General features: G+C 36.7%; 1 protein-coding gene and 2 pseudogenes across 2 annotated transcripts; 2 read left to right on the top strand and 1 right to left on the bottom strand.

The window, feature by feature from the left end:
- Nucleotides 1-1,478: 1,478 nt before the first annotated feature.
- On the bottom strand, nt 1,479-3,075 carry LOC143573378 (uncharacterized; annotated as a pseudogene).
- A 6,791-nt stretch (nt 3,076-9,866) lies between these two features.
- On the top strand, nt 9,867-11,787 carry LOC143573368 (putative sugar phosphate/phosphate translocator At3g11320). The gene is made up of 4 exons (XM_077058265.1): nt 9,867-10,521; nt 10,972-11,075; nt 11,155-11,383; nt 11,470-11,787. Exons 1-4 carry the CDS (start codon nt 10,078-10,080, stop codon nt 11,614-11,616), a joined length of 924 nt encoding a protein of 307 aa, XP_076914380.1. The 5' UTR covers nt 9,867-10,077; the 3' UTR covers nt 11,617-11,787.
- A 705-nt stretch (nt 11,788-12,492) lies between these two features.
- Nucleotides 12,493-15,184, top strand: LOC143573352 (putative receptor protein kinase ZmPK1; annotated as a pseudogene). Its single transcript, XR_013142416.1, has 2 exons — nt 12,493-13,005; nt 13,138-15,184. The product of XR_013142416.1 is annotated as a putative receptor protein kinase ZmPK1 (transcript).
- The last annotated feature ends 4,545 nt before the right edge of the window (nt 15,185-19,729 follow it).

The following is a 19,729-nucleotide window of genomic DNA, read 5'->3' as shown; positions in this document are numbered from 1 at the left end:
ATTGGTTATACTCGTACTATAGGTGCGAGATAGCAAGGGAAAGACCCTCGGACGAGGTTGAAGCCGATCCCAAAGCGATAAGGTGAATACGCCCCCAAACTTTTATAAACTTGTTTTCACACGAGTCAAACATGTTATATGAAAATTGTTTATAAGGAACTACGTGTTACTAAAACTGCTATAAATAAGAGTATAAGCCTAGCCCTCAGGCTGTAGTATACGTTTGTTTGGATCCTTACATATGTGGTAGTACGCGGTGGGCACACCGCACCACGCTTGGTCGTAGGACGCTTTCCCGCGGGAAGCACGATCATTGTGTATACATACGGGTACTTAGCTAAGTCGAACGCTGCGGTGTTTGCTGAGGTGACCTAGAGTAGAAACTCAAGTTTATAAATGTGTTATTTAACTTTGTTATTCCTAAGCCACGATGGGCCGAGGCAGGCGTAGTCTCGAGGAGTAATAAAGTAAAAGAAAATATTTTAGCGTCAGCGTGTTCACCAGCATTCGTTGCTGACGTATTTATTTACATTTTGCAGGTGACCAAGATTAGCGCTTGGAGTATCGAAGTGTTACTTATATATCCGATGGCTCGGATTTGTTTTGTATAAACTTAAAATGGTGGTTATTGTAATTATTAAACAAATAATCTTTTAAACACTAAACGGGTGACTTTTATATCCCGTCTTTTGTATGTAAATATTTATAACTTAAATCCACAAGTTTTACAAGTCTTCCGCTAATTGAGCGTAACTCTGATTTATTTACAATTGTAGTACCAACTGTTGGGTCACACTCCTAGGTCTAAGATGGGGGTGTGACATGGAGGGGCTACAAATTGGGCGAATTGCGACACGTGGCGCCGAGTCAGCAAATTATATTAATTTGTTTTTGAGGTGTAATGGTGTTGTAGGCTAATATATATATATACACACACACACATATATATATATACCACATACAAACATATATAATAATAATATTCAATCCAAAATTTCGCCCGACAAAAGGTTGGCGTCCCCCCCTCCCCATTTCGCCCCGCATTTCGCCTGAGCGACGGTGTTGTAGCCCCTATTCGCCCGAACACATCGCAGGGTGGCCTTAAATACATTTTTTTCTAATAGTGATATATGGAACGAAACGTCAAAAAGAACCTTTTTTTAACAATTAATTTTATTGTTTTACCATTTTTTACTTTTATGAGGCTTAAATCTTAATCTTTGCTAGACAACACCTTTACCATCACTCCACAGTGTGGGAAAAAAATCACTAAATGGTCTAGTGTTGGAAGAAACATCATTAAGTGTCAACACGTGTCGGATTGAAAGAACTTATGACTAGCAAAATAAAACCATCACCAACTCCTTTCAAATATAAAAAGGCTTTTAAGTTACATCAAGAATACATTCTAGATGAAGTGCTTATTCATCAACTTTTGGCGCTATAGTAATATCCAATGATCACATTCACATTCAGCACTAATTTAACTTTAAACGTTTATACATTGTAGTGACATGATGACCACAACTCTTCTTCAAAGGAGGTCCACATAGCCCTTCATTCCCCTTAAAGGACAACTCCGTAAATGGTTGATCAAACCTTGGAATCCTTCCAGACAAATGATTATAAGACAGATTTAGAAATGAAAGCATAGTAACATTTGTAAGCTCCTCAGGGATGCTCCCACTTAACTTGTTAACCGAAAGATCCAACGATTGCAAGTCTTTAAAGTGTCCAATTAACGGTATTGGACCGGTAAGTGCATTTCCTGATAAGTTAAGATCACGCATGGAAGTCGCATTTCACATAGACTCAGGAATCCCTCCAACCAGCTTGTTGTTGGCGATCGAAAAGAATAAGGTTGATTTGAGGACATTGCCAAAGTTAACAGGAATACTAGATTTGAAGTTGTTGTTGGAGTAATCTAGATGATAAACTCTTCTTGGAGGGACCGGGATATCGCCTTCGAGTTTATTAGAATTTAGATCAAGAACATCAAGTAGAAAGGGAAAAGTGTAGGGTTTTTGGAGACTTGTAAACTTATTATGTGACATGTTCAGAAACCGAAGATACCCGTTGCCAAGTTCCCATATCCAATTAGGTATTTCACCACTTAGTTGATTATCTGAAAGATCCAACATCAATAGCTTTGTTTGGTTCTTCAAATCAGGAATCTTATCCAGCTTGCATGAAGCTAGCATGATTGAGTTTACTTTAGAGAGTAATGAAAAGTTTGGACTTACAATGACCTCAAAATTATTATAGGAAAGGTCAAGAGCATAAAGATAAGTTAACTTTGCAAACTTGTCTAGCTCCACCCTGCCACTGAACTTGTTAGCAGAAAGAGTTAGAGTCGAAAGGGATGCGAGTTTGAAGACGAAACCAGGTATTTGTCCTTCAAATCTGTTGCTACTCAGATCAAGATTATGAAGTCGGAGTGGATAAGACGAAACGTCTATAAGATGACCGGATAACTTGTTGTAAGATAAGTCTAAGTACTCAAGTGATGGCAAGGTTAACAAAGACTTGGGTATGTTTCCGGTTAAGGAGTTGTAACCCATATTAAGATAATCGAGACTAGTGAACCCTTCCCAGTGAGAAGGAATCGGACCGCGTATGCTTTCGCGGCTAAGAACAAGTTGTGTGACATGACCAGCTTTGTCACAAGTCACACCATCCCAGTCACAACATTGGACACTTTGGTTCCATCCAACCAGTTTGGTTGAGAGTGAAGGGTCAAAGGTAAGGTTGTTTTTCAACTCTAGTAGCAAGGCTTTCTGGTCATCTAGACATGGGGTTGATCCTGTTATCCCATAAAAGAATGATAGAAAAAGAAATAGACAAGAGGATGATGTGATTTTAAAACTCATTTAATTGGATTGGATGTTTGATTAAACTAGGGAATTCTTTCTACCTTATATATCGACAGATAATGAGATAAACCATGTAGATGCAGTTTTTTAATATTCATGAAAATAAAATTGGTTTGTTCATGTGAACACATGTGGTCCAACTTTGACTCTATTGCATATGATGATCTAAACACCGACCTTCCATTTATACTTTATTTATATTTTAAACATTTCGTTATATTTTAATATTTTATCATGTGTTATAAGTTAAAATATTCAAATCTACACGTTTTAGAAATTTGATCACATAATTAATAGGAGCACCAAGAGAAAACAAGAGTTGCGGCAAGTTTACTAGACAAAACAAATTTTCAAGTATCTTGGTTTTATAAAAGTTGACCACTTCTAAACGTGTTTTGAAGTTAAAATATTTATATAATTCAAATGCACGATCTGCAACATTTTATTAGTGGTGAAAGTGTCACCTTAGCACTTCAAATTTGTGTAGTGTGCCCTGTGATAGTGGTTTCGAACCCCACATCCCACATACATAAAATCACTAGCTTAAACCACTTAATCGTAGCAATTTTACAAATTTAATATAACAAAAAAATAATAATGAAGGTGACCATTCTTTAATTTATTTTATATATATGTTATGAACAACACGTGCTAAATCTCATATCGTGATCAAATATCAAGTAGTTTAATTAATTAAGAATCACACATATTTCTAAAACCAAATAAACTCTTACTTCACAATTTTTATTTGTGATATGTGAATAATTTAGAGATAGAGGGTGTTGGACATGTGTTCTTCACCTTGATCACTAACTAACTATTGAAAACATGGTATGTACATGTATTGCAAGTCAATTTGAAACAATTCTAACGCTTTGTTTTTATATATGTGTTTAATGGGATTACCGAGATGGATGGGTTTGGACGTTTGGTATGTGGTTGCTAGATTAAGTTCTACTTAACAGCTTCACGTCCGGGCTTTGTTTTCACGCACCCTTGGTTAATGCCTAGGCTTTGTGTTCCATGTACTCTGATTCCTATGTATCTAAAGAAGATTTTGTGGGTTAATACGTGTGGATCTTTGCTCGATTTCGGTATCTTGGATAGTATAAAGATTAAGAGAGAGTGAGAATTTGTAATTAACACAATATTTCATTTCTCTTTCAAATGCTTTGTCTTCCGTCTTTCGCTTCTCATTGCTGGTCTAGTTTAGTGATTCATCATGTAGTTGAATATTTCATTCGTCAAGTTGTAGTGTTTGTTTGTATCAGATCGTCGTGTTGATGATCAAGTTTAGTATTTTAGACAATTAATTATAGTGTTTGTTCTTCCTTTTGACTTGTTTTCTTGACTCTGGGTTTTAAATCATTCGTTGTGGTTTTCCATAGTGCTATGATTACCATATTTTGACACTAACTCTAGTTTGTACTCTGTTTGTGAAGAGGTAGGTCCCAGCAGAGCCCAGTTGGTCCCGCAAGACTCACCTTGAACAGGGACGTCTGCGCAAAGGCCATCTGCTCCCGCAGGACCCACCATGCTCAGAGAACCTTACGCGCAGTACGCAAGCTGTACACGCAGGGAAAGCCTCCCAATGGTGAAGTACCCCGCCTGTTCCCGCAGTTGCGGATACAAGCCATCAGGGAAGGCTACCCGCAGACAGCAGGGCTACACGCACAAGACAATAGCTACTTCAGTAGTCACATGAAGGAATGAGCAAGGCGGGAACAATCCCGCCAAAATGAGCCAGTCCGTATGATTCTGAAAGATCTTTTGTACTATACCTACCAAGGTATGGATAGGACAGACAATCTGACCAGAACAGCCCATGAGCCAATCATAGGGTGACAGCTCACCGACAACAGTACGAGGAGGAGCACCCTCTAGTACTGTTTGTCACTATTAGCCGCTGCCTACTCACCAACTCTTACTGAGGGGCGTGCGCAGCCTACAGTTGGTGGAATAGTGTTACTGTTGGCCGTAACCTATTCACCAACCAGCATGGCCTGTGTATAATCCACAGTAGGTGGGACGTGCATAATCTACAGTTGGTGGAATAGTGCAGCCGACTTTGTTACTGTTGGCCGTAACCTATCCACCAACCAGTATGGCCTGTGCATAGTCCACTGTTGGTAGAACAGGAATACTATTCAGCTGGCTGTACCTTCTAGGAAACTTACCTTCGGCTATAAATACTCCAACATCTTGGAATGGTAAGATCATCTGCTATCCTGTTATCTAGCAATCTCTTAATATACACTTATATTCAGAGCAATCTAGTCTAATTCTCACGCCGGAGGGTGGTCACAAGGAGGAACCCCCCCTTCTCAGTGACGAGCTTACGGTGTTTGTTTTGCAGGTCCCCTGAAGAACAACCGTCTCTGTTGGACCTCATTCTCGTGGGAAACATTACTTAACCCCCAGATTATCTATAATCTGCACCGGGTCACTTAGTGTTTCTTCAGTTTGTTTGTTACTTGAGGTTAGATGCATTATGATTAGGCATATATGCACCAACAATAGATATATAAAAGGTCGTTCAATAACATATCAAATTCATGTCTAAGTAGAGAATTCAAATAACTACGTAAATAAGTATGCATGTGTGAGTATTGAGAGAGTTACCTAATTAATTGCATAATTTACTATTTTCTCTCTTATTATATTTTTGACATGCATGTGTTTCTTACGATTCCATACTTAAATTTTACTTGTTTGTGTTCATATACATACTAACAAATTTCAAAGAATGAAGAAAAAAATAATTTTTAGATTTAAATAGTTTTTAGGTTATATCAATTTTGGAATTGCATAAGAGTATAGCCTCCATATGAAATCAAATCAAAGTAAAATATCCTAACATCAGTAACATCTTACCTTTTATTTGTAAAAGGTGTTAATATAAACACACTCTAAATTTTATATTATTGATAAATCAGTATATAGGTTCATGGAAACCTAAATATGGGTGAAAATGATAAGGGTTATGCATGGTAGATAGTGCGTTATGCCTATCGCTGTCCAAGCTCATTGTTCATGCAAAGTTGGTACCAACCATTTTGATGGTCCTAAGCAAATAAAAGATCAAGGCTTTTTACAAAATAACGGTGTATCAACTTTCATTTTCTTTATTTTCTTTTTTTGCTGTTTCGCTTCACAGTTAGTTAAATAAAAAAGTTAAGTGCAAAACCAAAATAGTCTCGCACGTTAACTCAACTTTATAACATAAGCTTGACAATATTTGATTTTTATTTCTTAGAAAAGCCAACTAAAATTTAAATGTGTTCGAACACGACAAATAACGTGATTAAAGATATTAAAAGCTTCGTGTACAACACATGAACTTCAATATGGGCATTTACAAGTATAATATTCATATATCATTCTAAATTTGAGAAATAATGAGCGTCTTTACAAAATACAAATATAATGTGAAATTTTAATCTTTTAAACAGGAACACTACATTTTTTTACTACAATCGGTAACAATACTTTTTTTTTGAACGACCAACTAAGTAACGCCGGGTACTTCGTACGCAAACCCGACCCTCACGCCCGCCAAATGGCATGACAACGAGGGGCCGGCAAAACCGGGTGAGATTAGGACTCGAACCCTGGCAAGTCAGGGTCATCCCTCATATCTCCCATATAAATTAGTGATTGTGAGGTTTGAACCCCTACCTCTCACTTGTAAAGTGAGTGCTCTACCATTGAGCTACAACAAATTTATAAAAAAAATAAAAACCTCATTTCTTGCACTATACAGGCTTCGAACCCGGTAACAATACATTCACGTTGTTTTTTTAAATTTAGTCTTTTTCATAAGAAAAATTAAATGTTTTTGAAGTACTACAGTATAACAATAACTACTCAATTAATTCCTGTTACCTCCCTATGGATTAACAATCAAAAGCTAAAATTGAATTAAAGGTAAAGAGAGGCAGATTCGATCCATGGTTTTTCAGGAAACAAGAATTATTTTCTACCACTAGATTGGAGTAATATTATTTTTTAACTTAATCAACTTAAAATCCATGTATACGGTATATATTTTTTTTCTAAAATAAAAAAAACTTGAGGCCCAAAACTTTTAGAGGCCCAAAGCTCTAGTTTTGGTCTGTTATACTAACTGGCCGGCCTTGTTCATGGCTTCTCATATTGCTTGGAAAATGCTCGTTCAATTTTGGCTCGATTTGGAAATGAGTTGGCCGGCTCGGTTTGGGTTAAAAACGAGCCAAGCATGAGCAAAGCTTTGCTTGGTTCGGTTTGCTTAAATTGTTTCTAGTTTGCTATATTTATATATATGTTTTATGTGTGTGTATCTATATAAATATACATTTTTTATAAAGTTTTTAAAATTTCTCTTTTGTGTTGACTTTAAAGTTCTATTTTAAACCTTAGCCGCTCGTTTGTGTATGCTTTCTTATATTAAAGTTTTTAAATTTCCCTTATGTGTTGACCTTTAAAGTTCAATTTAAACTCTAACCACTCGTTTATGTATGTTTTCTTATTTTTAAGTTTTTAAATTTCCTTTTTGTGTTGATTTTAAAGTTCAATTTTAAACTCTACACGCTCATTTATGTATGAATTAAAGACATTATGGATTTTAGAAATCTAAAATTGAAAACTTTGTATGAACCCAAGCCGAACCAAGCCTTTCGGTATCAAACCAAACCAACTTCAAGTATAAACATATCTTTTGTTTCTTTAAATTCAAACCATTTTGTTCAACTCAATTTAAAACCAAACCAAGTATGAGCAAACATATATTCGATTCAGCGCGGTTCATGAACAACTTTAAATTTATGCTAAAGATATTCGTGCGTTTAGTCCTGCCAAAAAATTAAGAAAGAGACATAAAGTCATTGACATAGACACATCGTTACATATGAAGTTAGCATGTGTGATCAGTAATCACTCACTCTTTAAAGTTTGAAGTGTTTAGTTACTTAAAACCTTTGTTTTAAGTTTAAGGCTTGTGACCAAGTTAAAGACTTGTTGATAAGATAAATCATTTTAGGTTTTTCTTTCCAAACGCTGTATAGGTTAGCTACGTTTCTTTATATGAAATAATATAGCAATGAAACTTGAAATTGCCGGCACGTCGAATGTTAAATTAATCTTAAGGATTCGAAGTCAGAAGATGCTGTTTGGTATAATCGCAACCGTTGAGTGCTCAACGACCAATGCTAATACACCAGAACATCTATGGGCCCCACCCCACTTCGTCGATCTTATCTAATACATTTTTCAGTTACATTTCCATAAATGATTGATTGGCCTTGATTTTTTAATTTCCACCCCTTCACTTTGTTTGATTACGCATACGCCCAATTTTAAATAGTATATGTAGAATCAATTTGATGTGTGAATATGAAAAAGGTCACTATGAATTGATTAGTTTATTCTTCTCGTGATACTCATATTTACATATTATATCCTCTTACTCGTCGTTGTCTACTAAACTACACGTTCACCAAATACCGTCGGTGTGATTAAAATATGCTTCAAGGACTAAACATGTTACAACTTACATCCCTCTACTTTTTCATGTTCATTTAGTTGCACCCTCATCAAGTTATCATTTACAAAATTGGTTTTTGATACACTTCATATAACACAAAAGTTATTTGGTGTATTTAACAATAACTCAAGAACTCAGGAAGTAAATTAACATACGACACAATTTTGTTTATTGTTGACTTAGAAATTTCGGTAATTGCTTTAAACAATAATAGTGTAGCATTCTGACACATAAATTGAAGGGTAATATCCTAAAAAGTTATCAAAGCCCTATACAAGTGGATCGAAACTGGTGCAATTACTCGAATTTGAGTTACTCGGCCTAATCAAGCAAATTATTCAATTTTTGCAATTGGATTTGGATGTATGATGATTAGTTTTTGGTTTTTGTTTATATTATGTATGACTTTGCTAAGATATGCACAATGATAGTACACAAGCTATGGAAGTCATTACATGTGTGCGAGAGTCAAGATTACGCAAGAACGATAACCAACATACTAATATGCCTAGCAGTCTTCTCATGCTCCATCTAGCATCACCCCAACGTAATTTTCACGCATTGCAACGAAAACTCTTGTTTTGAGGCGGGCACACGAGTATTCTTTTCATCAATTACGTGCGGTTTTATGGCGATTTATCATCCCTACTCCGCCATTTTTCGGGTGTTCATCATCAGGAGAAGCCAATGATGAAAAAGCTAGAGTGACAAAGTCATTTCAATTTTCAACACCAAAATCATGCGTTTTGATTTCGGATTCCATATTTCATCATCATTTCACATTACCATGGGTAGCTAAATTCTTCATGGTTGCGTAAAGGTCTAGGGATCGATCTCATTTGGTATTTAATCCGAATTGTAAGTAAGCTTGACGTGATTTCCATCGGTTATTAAGTACTTACCACTTTTGGTGATTTCATGTGTTTAACACTCAACTATATTAGATAACTTGATAACTTCAACATGTTGTATCATACTATCGTTGTTTCTACATATTCAAATCAAACTAGGCCCTGTTTGTTTTTGCCTCTTTTCTCTGAATAGAGGAAAATGTCTGATTCGGTCAGACGTAATCAGACGTGGGGCTGTTTGTTTTTTTTCTGGCATTAAGAGGTTCAGCGTCTAAATAGCATCTGAACCAGTAAGAGCTTTTAGTGGGTCTGAAAACCTCTTAACCCAAAAAAAACATACGTTTGTCTCCGGCCTCCATTAACTTCTAACCCGGAGACTAGGCTCCATCTCCGACGACTAGAGGTTCGTCTCTAGCCTCCACCTCTTAATGATTCAGATTTTAGACATTTGAACCACCTCTTAATATTCAGATGTGGTATTCAGATTCAGACTTAAATCTCTAAAAAAACAAACAGTGCCTAAAACGTGTTTTGCTGAGAGAATGATGTTTAAAACTATAGGGGTTGTGAATGTAAAATACAACTGGCATACACACACACACAACAGGCTCTTTAAAATATTCAAATCACCACTGAGCCACCCACCCAGCCGGCAAAAAAATCCTTCTTTTTCCTCCCTCTTTCACCGTAATAAAACACCATCACCTCACCGTCTTCATATCAAACCCATTAATAAATCCAACTCAACTCAGATCCACAAAACCCCTACGTTTATTATCAAAACCCACAAACCCTAACTAGCTAATTCCAATTTCAATTTCAATTCCAAACCATGAAGCCACCCACGGGCCAGTGGTTCACAATCGGCCTGGTGTCCTCATGGTACGCTTCCAACATTGGTGTCTTACTCTTAAACAAGTACTTACTATCCAACTACGGATTCAAGTACCCGATCTTCCTCACCATGTGCCACATGACCGCTTGCTCTCTCCTCAGTTACATTGCCATTGTCTGGATGAAGATGGTCCCCTTGCAGACTCTTAGGTCTAGACCTCAGTTTCTCAAGATCTCCGTCTTGAGTCTTGTGTTTTGTGCGTCTGTGGTTAGTGGGAATGTCAGTTTGAGGTACCTGCCCGTGTCGTTTACGCAGGCGGTCGGGGCGACTACGCCGTTCTTTACCGCGGTGTTTGCGTATGTTATGACGGTTAAGAGGGAAGCTTGGTTGACTTATTTGACTCTCGTTCCTGTTGTTACTGGTGTTGTTATTGCCAGTGGGGTAAGATCTCTAATTACTAAAAGAATTTATGTTATGTTCATTCAATTAATATTGGTACGGTTCGATTAAGATAAGAGAGATGTAGATTTGAGCTAAGAATATATGATTTAAGGGAATCAGGGTTCGTTGTTTTGCACCGTTAGCGTAAGGATCATGATTCGAATGATTTATGCGGTTATGTTAGTTTTAGAGTTTTATTGATCCGGTTTAATTAAGATAAGGGAAGGTTGAAATATTTACATAAGCAACTCGCATTACTTTGAGATTGAATTGGCTTGTGTAGTTTTAAGTAGCCTCACGTTTGATAGGAAATGCTACTTGATGGTGTTAATGTGACGTCTTCTGTTACCGTGGGATAGAATTGCTTTCCTTTTTGTATAAAAATGTTCAGAAGCGTTAGGTAATATATTGTGTTCTGTTTGCTCATAAACATCTCTTGTATGGATGCAGGGTGAGCCGAGTTTTCATTTATTTGGTTTCATCATGTGTATCGGTGCTACAGCTGCAAGGGCATTAAAGTCGGTGCTTCAGGGGATATTATTATCGTCTGAAGGGTAATTTCTCTTTCTCTTCAAGTATGCTCTTTTTGTTTGTTAAGCTGTGATTGACTGTAACTTTATTGCATAATAATAGGGAAAAACTGAACTCTATGAACCTATTGCTATACATGGCGCCGGTAGCGGTTGTGATATTGCTTCCAGCGACGTTGTTAATGGAAGACAATGTGGTTGGCATCACCATAGCTCTCGCTAGAAAAGATGTCAATGTGGTTTGGTATCTGCTCTTCAATTCTGCAATGGCGTATTGTGTAAATCTTACCAATTTCTTGGTTACTAAGCACACAAGCGCTTTGACGCTCCAGGTATGTTTTACATTCTATCTCATTCCATAAGCCTATAGGATTTTATAATTTTGAAAGTATGTTTAATGATATTTTTAAAACTGTAGGTGCTTGGAAATGCTAAAGGAGCGGTTGCTGTTGTGGTGTCGATATTGATATTCAAGAATCCGGTGTCGGTAACGGGGATGCTAGGGTACTTGCTCACCGTGTTGGGGGTGATTCTCTACAGCGAAGCTAAGAAGAGGACTCCTTAGGAAACCTAATCTATCACTTAAGATTAAATTTTTTTAGCTTATTTTTTTGGGAGGAAAAACACCTTAAAGAAGTCCATGTATTTCCATTGACATCATTTTTTTTAATTTGTATCTTATGACGTGATTATGCGTCTTCTACGATTGTATAAATACTGTAGAATTTAAACACTATACCTGACTCTTGCTTCTATTTCTGTAGTTTTTTGGTGCATGTTTTTATTTTTGTTGTTGAATATAAAGTAACCATTAGGGCTGTAAACGAACCAAACGAAGCATTGTTCATGTTCGTCTGTTTAGCATTAAACTTGTTGTCAAACGGTTCATATACATTAACCGAACGAAAATCCCTGTTTGTGTTTTTTCGTTTGTTAAGAAACTGAACTTGTTCACGAAGTGTACGTGCGCAAACGAACATGCACTAAAAAAATTAAAGAAAATTCTTAATCCAAAACATTTGATATAATCACATTATTTAAGTATAAAGTTAAGCATCTGAGATAAAATTATAAACACAATCATACCCCGGTTGGCAATTTCATACTAATAATAAAAAAACAAAACTTTAAGAAAACAAATTTTACATAAACAATAAATTATAAAATTTAAATGTTCAGTTGGTTATTACAAGTAAAAGTTATAAAAAATATAAAACAAACTTATAATTAACGAACATAAACAATGAACGTAAACGAACACATCAGCAAACGTTTATGAACACAAATGAATGAATGCAACCTCTATCCATGTTGTTCATTTAACTAAACGAAAAAAAAAACACATTAAATAGACAAGGAATTGTCCTCATGGACCTCATGGTTGACATACAAACAGCAGCCAGATACAACCTGATTATTTGCGTCATAATATATTATACTTCATTTCATTTCAACATCAATCATGGTATCAATATTCATGTACAAACATTCAAGGTCAACTTCTAAGAATTATGAATACAATGTTAAATACCAACTCGGTGTATAGTTCCAGTTCACCAAAACATTAAACATCAAATTATGATGAAAGCATTCCTTCTCCTTCTCTTGTGTTCTTTCGCAGCATCAAAGAATACAACTCGTGATCGTCTTCAAAGAGGCTCGTCTATATCCGTTGAAGACGACTCACACGTCATCACGTCTCCAGACAACTCATTCACATGTGGCTTCTATAGCTTCCAAACCAACGCCTTCTGGTTTGCAATATGGCTCACAAACTCCAAAGACCGCACCGTCGTTTGGACTGCTAACCGCAACACACCGGTTAACGGGCATGGCTCAAAGTTAACCTTTGAAACAAAGGGAGTCATGGTTTTAACCGATGTGGATGACACCATCGTGTGGCAGACTGACGCAACACCAACTGATGCAAACATAGCCATGCTGCTTAACACAAGTATACAGTTAACATCAACTATTGTAGGAGCACAACATAGACACTTACATAGAAAATCTATTCAGATCATGTTGCCTAATTATGGTAGTAATATTACAATAAACCTAAAATATATATTCTGTCGAATAACAGGTAATCTAGTATTAAAGAACCAAAAAGGTCAGATTATCTGGCAAAGCTTTGATTTTCCAACCGACACTCTTTTACCATCTCAAACGCTAACAAAGAGCAAAAGCTTGATATCTGCTTCAAAAATAGGAAGTTTTGCATCCGGACAGTATTAACGTTTTAACACTGATTTATGACGGCCCGGAAATCTCAAATGTATACTGGCCCAGTCCTGATCCCAGATTTGATGCTTTTGCTTTTGGAAGAACCTTGTATAACAGTAGCAGAATCGCATCCTTTGACGATTTGGGTGTCTTTAACTCGAGTGATCGGATGACTTTTACTGCTACAGATATGGGTCCGGGGATCAAAAGAAGACTAATCATTGACCATGATGGTAACCTCAGACTTTACAGCTTAAACGAGTCAACCGGATCATGGTCTATTTCATGGCAAGCCATTTCACAACCATGTAACATTCACGGAATCTGTGGGAGAAACGACATTTGTATTCAGAAAGACAAACCCGAGTGTTCATGCTCCCCGGGTTATGAGTTTAACGACCCTGTTGACTTAAGCCAGGGCTGCAAGCCCACTTTCAACATAACATGTGAAGCATCATCAAAGTTTGACTTTTTACCATTACCATACACCGATTACTACGGCTTTGATCTAAACTTCTCGTCCCCGGTTTCGTTCCAAGCATGTCACAACATCTGCTTGGCAGATTGTCGTTGCCAGGCGTTTAGTTACTGCCTAACTGGTGAAGGCGTTTGTTTTGCCAAAAGTGCCCTTTTTAACGGATACCAATATCCTAACATCCTAGGTACCATATACTTTAACGAACCATTAGACACTAAAACATCAGCATCTTCCAGAATCCTTACCAGTCCTAACGCCACATGTACAAATGCCATATCGATGTTGGGATCTCCATCTATGTATGACTCAACCGGCACAAAGTTTCATTGGGTTTATCTTTACTCATTCGCTTTAGCTATCGGTGTAGTTGAAGTTATAGTTTTCTTATCGTGGTGCTGGCTGTTCTCTGGAAAAAACCAGTTGCTAGCCAGCTTAGAAGACGGGTACCGAATAATGTCTGGTCAATTCAGAGGGTTCAGTTATCGAGAACTCGTGAATGCGACACAGAACTTTAAGACGGAGATAGGACGGGGAGGGTCGGGAGTTGTTTACAAAGGGATTCTAGAAGACGAACGTGTGGTGGCTGTGAAAAGACTGGGAGATGTGAGTGAAGGAGGCGAGTTTTTGGCTGAAGTGAGCACAATTGGTAAGATCAATCACATGAACGTCGTCCGAATGTGGGGATTCTGTTCACAAAAACAAACCAAGCTTCTAGTTTACGAGTATGTAGAGAATCTTTCACTTGATAAAAGATTGTTTTCTTCAAACTTTCTTAACTGGAAAGAACGGTTTGAAGTTGCAATAGGTATAGCAAAAGGGTTGGCTTATTTACACCACGAGTGTCTCGAATGGGTGATTCACTGTGACGTGAAGCCGGAAAACATTCTTTTAGACGGTGCATTGCAACCCAAGATTGCAGATTTTGGTCTGGCAAAGTTAAGTGGACAAAACTCAGCGTTTACTAGGATGAGAGGGACGAGAGGTTACATGGCTCCAGAATGGGCTCACAATGTGCCTATCACAGCAAAGGTGGATGTTTACAGTTACGGAGTTGTGGCTTTAGAATTAGCAAAAGGAAGTCGAATTTCTAACGTAAGTGTTCAAGGAGCAGAAGAGGAAGAGTCCGAGCTTATGAGGTTTGTGAAGGTAACAAAAGAAAGTATTCAAAAGCACGAGGAGTCGTGGATTGAAGAGGTAATCGATCCGAGGTTGGAGGGGATGTTTAGTAGAAAGCAGGCTGTAAAACTTGTTGAGATCGGTCTGAGTTGTGTAGCGGAAGATAGAAATAAAGGCCTGCAATGGATTCAGTAGTTCAAGTTCTTATTGAGTGCGAGTCTGAGTAGATATACGAAGTGTCCTATGAACTCGTATGTATAAAAGTGTAAACAACTCTTTGTACACCGTTTTCATATTGTTTCTTTTTTCTGTTATGTATGGATTCTTAAATACTGGATCCAAAATCTTCATTTACTTGAATTGTTTCATTTATAAAACAAAGAGCAAATTGTAGAGATTGTCATTTATGCTTAGTGAAAGGTACTGTTATTCTTTATAACTACGAATTTACATGGAAAATCACTCATAAAAACTGTTTTACGGCATGTCCTTAAAAACAAGACTATTTGTGTCACAAGTTTAGCTAAAAATCACATTTCTTTAAATTATCTCCAAATTTTAATGATCTTCAAGAAACCTCTTACATTACATTTCTCATCTCTATCTCTATTCTATTTTTATTACTATTTCTCTTCCTTTCATTTGCAATCTTAAGTTAACTACTAACTCTTGGGTCTTATTAACAGATTTCATTATATAGAAACATAGATATTACATCAACATAGCAGGTAGACGGGCAACAAGTTGCGCTGCCACCCCTTTCTGAATTGCAAACCCTAACCTGCTAAAGACATACCCCTGCCCCTTTGGAGTCGACACATTGCTATGCACAGCCCGTTGGACCCTGGTTAGGAAACGGATAGCTTCCGGTGCCAAGGAGCCAAAGGTATCAAAAGCCAGAGGGACAAAAACATGTTGGTTCTCTTCGCAGGCTTTAGCATGTTTCTCCACCTTCTTCGTTTCAGCCCTTTTCATTGATTGCCCTGCTACAAACCCATTATCCCTCAAACCAGCTAAGGGAGATACCCACTGTGAGGTCAACACAAGCGTGTTTTCCCCCGGCCCAACCAAAGACGAGCAAATCTGCCGGTCGTAGAGTGGATCTCCCTTCCGTGGGGACTGTAAGGAAGTTTACGGGGGCTTCCTTTTTAGCTGATATCCCAACTCACCTTAAGATGTCCCAAAGAACGGCCCGCACCCAATCATGTCCGTATTTGAACCCAGGCATCTCCTTGCAATGAACCGCATGCTCTCCGAATTTATCCAGGCAAGCCTTACGGCCGATCGGACATGTTTCGTCTTCTGGGTACATTGGGACCATCAAACGGTACTTAAGAATGGCCCTATACTCGACCGCAGACATGCTTTGGCCCAAGCCATCAATCGGGATAACGGTCAGAAAATCTTGGGCATGAGGACCTTGTAAGCATTCAATAACCGCCTTCTGTCAGAAAATCATTTTTTTGTTTTAACAGATCAACTGAAATAGACTAATAGTACATAAAGTAAGTAATTTGCTAAAGGAAAGGAAACATAAAAGAATCTAGGGTGTGCATTAAACCAAAAAAATACGATCCATAACCGAACCCAAACGAAAACCGAGGTTTGGTTTTATGTTTCCTTGAATACCTAATCAAATATATGAATTTTCATTTTGAATTATGAATTGAATATTAAGTAATTTCTAAAAATTTGATAAAACAAGCATTAGTTTAGCAAGTTTCTTGTTGGGCAAATCAGAAATAAAAAACTAAGGCAGTTTATGATACAAATAACAAATCCAGTAGCTAAAGACCAACCAAAGAAACATTCTAACTTGTGATAAACAAGAAAAACCCACCCTTTTGATTTATCAGAAAAGAAAATTTGTTTTGGTTTTGCAGAAGATGTAAATGAGAAAGGAGATGGTTTACTTTACCGAACGAATGAGGGATGGTTACAGACTCAGCTGCTTCAGTGTCACCTGCCATATATGAGAAACATCTTCTTCTATGTTTGGGATTCCTTTGACTTTTCTTTTTTCAGGTAAATTACAAGTTACAAAAGTGTAATTAATACCATTTTCGCTCAAACCATCACACCATGCTAGTCAGGTTTTACAACAAGGGAATGTTGGCTTAGCTTTTATATTTTAGCTTATATTTTAAAAAATCAATATAGCTTATTTCCTATTATTTGATAAGTTTTTTTTAAGTGTTTGAATTAGCTTATATTTTACAAGTTGTTTATGTGTCTTAATAAGTTGTTAAATCCATCATTCTTTAATTTGTTTTAGTACGTAATAAGTTGTTTAAGTGTTATTAATCCATCACCATTTTAAGAAAAATAATTAATTTACCCTCTTAAAAAAATAAGTTTATTCAAATAAGCTAAAAACCATCTTCAAAAAAACTTCTTCAAATTAGCTTATATAAACTTATAAGCATAAGCTAAAAAAGCTAAACCAAATACCAAGTTAAGCTTATTTTATAAAAAAAAAGCTAAAAAAGCTATAAACTTTGCTAAAAAAGCTAGGCCAAACACATCCTAAGAGCATTCTTAACCCATCCCAATAATTATGTGATAGGAATTGGTAAATTATAGGGTGGTTTTTGTAATGGTTGTGAGCGTAAATTATAGTGTGGAGAGTGGAATGTAGTAATTTTTTTTGTAAATTTGGGGAAACAAAATTTGCACTATTTATTTTTTAATATTTGTTAAATTGGTTGTGAGTAGGGAGAGAGAAAACTGTAATGATAAAAGTATAAAAAAATATTATTTAATTAAACAAGAAAGAGAATTATAATGTTTTGTAGTGTAATTATAGATGTGGGGATGAGGGATGGGCTGTGAATGCTCTAAAGAGACTATTTTAGGGTGTTTCGAGTGAAGGACAGTGACAATGTTGTGATTTTCTATATATTTGGAAAGTCTTGTGACACTTTATAAATTTTTTAAAACTCTTTTAAAGTGGTTGAGGGTAGATTAGAGAGAAAAATAATGATAAAGGTATTCTTATTGACATAAGGAGACCATTACTAGTGGTAAAGCTTTTTGAGGGAGCTGTCAGCAAAGACATGAGATTATTAGGAGGTTAGTAAAAAGAGAGCTGTTAATGTTGTTAATTTAATGCACCTTTTTAGGGGTGTTCATCGGATCGGATAACGGATTATTCGGGTTATTCGATTCGGGTTATTCGGATTTGAGATTTTTTGGACCCTATCCGAAATCCGATCCGATCCGAATAAGGAATATTCTTATCCGATCCGAATCTATCCGAATTCAATTCGGATCGGATTCGGATAATATCCGAATAATCCGAAATTATCCGAAATAAACCAAAATCATATTTCTATTTTTTTGTTCATAACATTTAATAGTTTAAAATCACAATAAACATACAAACCGGAAAATATGAATTACTATTAACACAAATTTAAAGTTTAAACTTCAAATAATAGTCTAATAAATATACCAAACCGGAAAATACCACTAAATACATGTTTTTTATTCGGATTAAACGGATATCCGAATAATACGAACAATCCGATTTTTTTAAAATTCCCTATCCGAATCCGAATTAGTTATTCGGATATTCGGATTGATCCGATCCGAATATCCGAATAAGAATTCGGATCGGTTTATTTGGGTTTCGGTTTCGGTTCGGATTTCGGTTTTTTCGGATTTCGGATTTCTTGAACACCCCTACACCTTCTTCCAAAACTTGGTGACCCACTGTCACACCCTCAAAATCCACTAACGGAGTTTTACCATCAGAGGGTGTGAATTAACAGGATCGGAATCATTAGTTATAATCAAACACCATAAATAAAGTTTTCAAACAACCGAGACATCAGGTCTTAAGTATAAATGCGGAAGCGTAATTTGTAAACCAAAAAGTTTGCGCCACACAGGACGACTTGAAAACCCAAGTTATTAATATAAAAATTAAAAGAAGTTTTCAAGCGATGGTGTTTAGCGAATGCATGTTCCTATACCGTGCGCCCGCCTCGGCTACCTGAGAATAACATACTAAAAGTGTCAACACAGGGTTGGTGAGATCACAGGTTTATATAAATAAAGCGTTTGCGTTTGCGTTTGCGTTTACGTTTGCGTTTGCGTTTGCGTTTACGTTTGCGTTTGCGTTACCAGATAGTGTTAAGTCAATTTATATATCAATAGGTAGCTAACCTATCAACAAGTATTACTAAGTATTCGACACCGAAGCTGACTGTTTATCAATTGCCTTGCCACCATGTCAACCACGACCATGGTAATGCGTTAGCCAAAATTACACCCACTCGACCTACAATCGAGTTTAGAGTTGGGTGGGGTTTGTCAAACCCAGTAGTATTACTCAACAGTGACTCGCTATTATCCAAATATTAACCGGTTCGATGTTATGAAGGACTTTGGTTGGTTTGTTTGCCACTTAGCCTTACAAGTGATATATAAAAACTAAACAAAATCTACAGTGTTGGAGTATGTTATCTCCCCCAAATAAAAGCGTTTAAAAAGAGTAAAAAGGGGACGTGAAACTCACTGTTTGAGAAGAATTCAAAAACAAATCCGAGAGATGCGCGTCAAAGACAATCCTCACTAGTGCTCTAAAACAAAAATGAGATTCTCTAAGTATTTAAACTACTATTGAGTCTCTAGACTCGGCACATAATACCTATGCATGAGATACGTTTCGTGTTTCGTTTGGAATTATGTGTGACTCGACAAACACATTGGTGACACGTTACATGTGTATACAACTTCTTAAGCATCAAATACTAGCATTGTACATTACTAGTAAATTATCTCCCCACAAGGGCAATTTAGTCAAAACATGGCAAATATATATTAACAAACACGTTTCATGTATTTTCACATA

Source organism: Bidens hawaiensis, unplaced genomic scaffold (assembly GCF_021521415.1).
Source record: "Bidens hawaiensis isolate Kalapana, Puna unplaced genomic scaffold, B.hawaiensis_p1.1 tig00026395_1, whole genome shotgun sequence".
NCBI classification, from domain to species: Eukaryota; Viridiplantae; Streptophyta; class Magnoliopsida; order Asterales; family Asteraceae; genus Bidens; species Bidens hawaiensis.
Note: the sequence above shows the minus strand (reverse complement) of the source record. Positions and strands in the feature narration are given on the sequence as shown.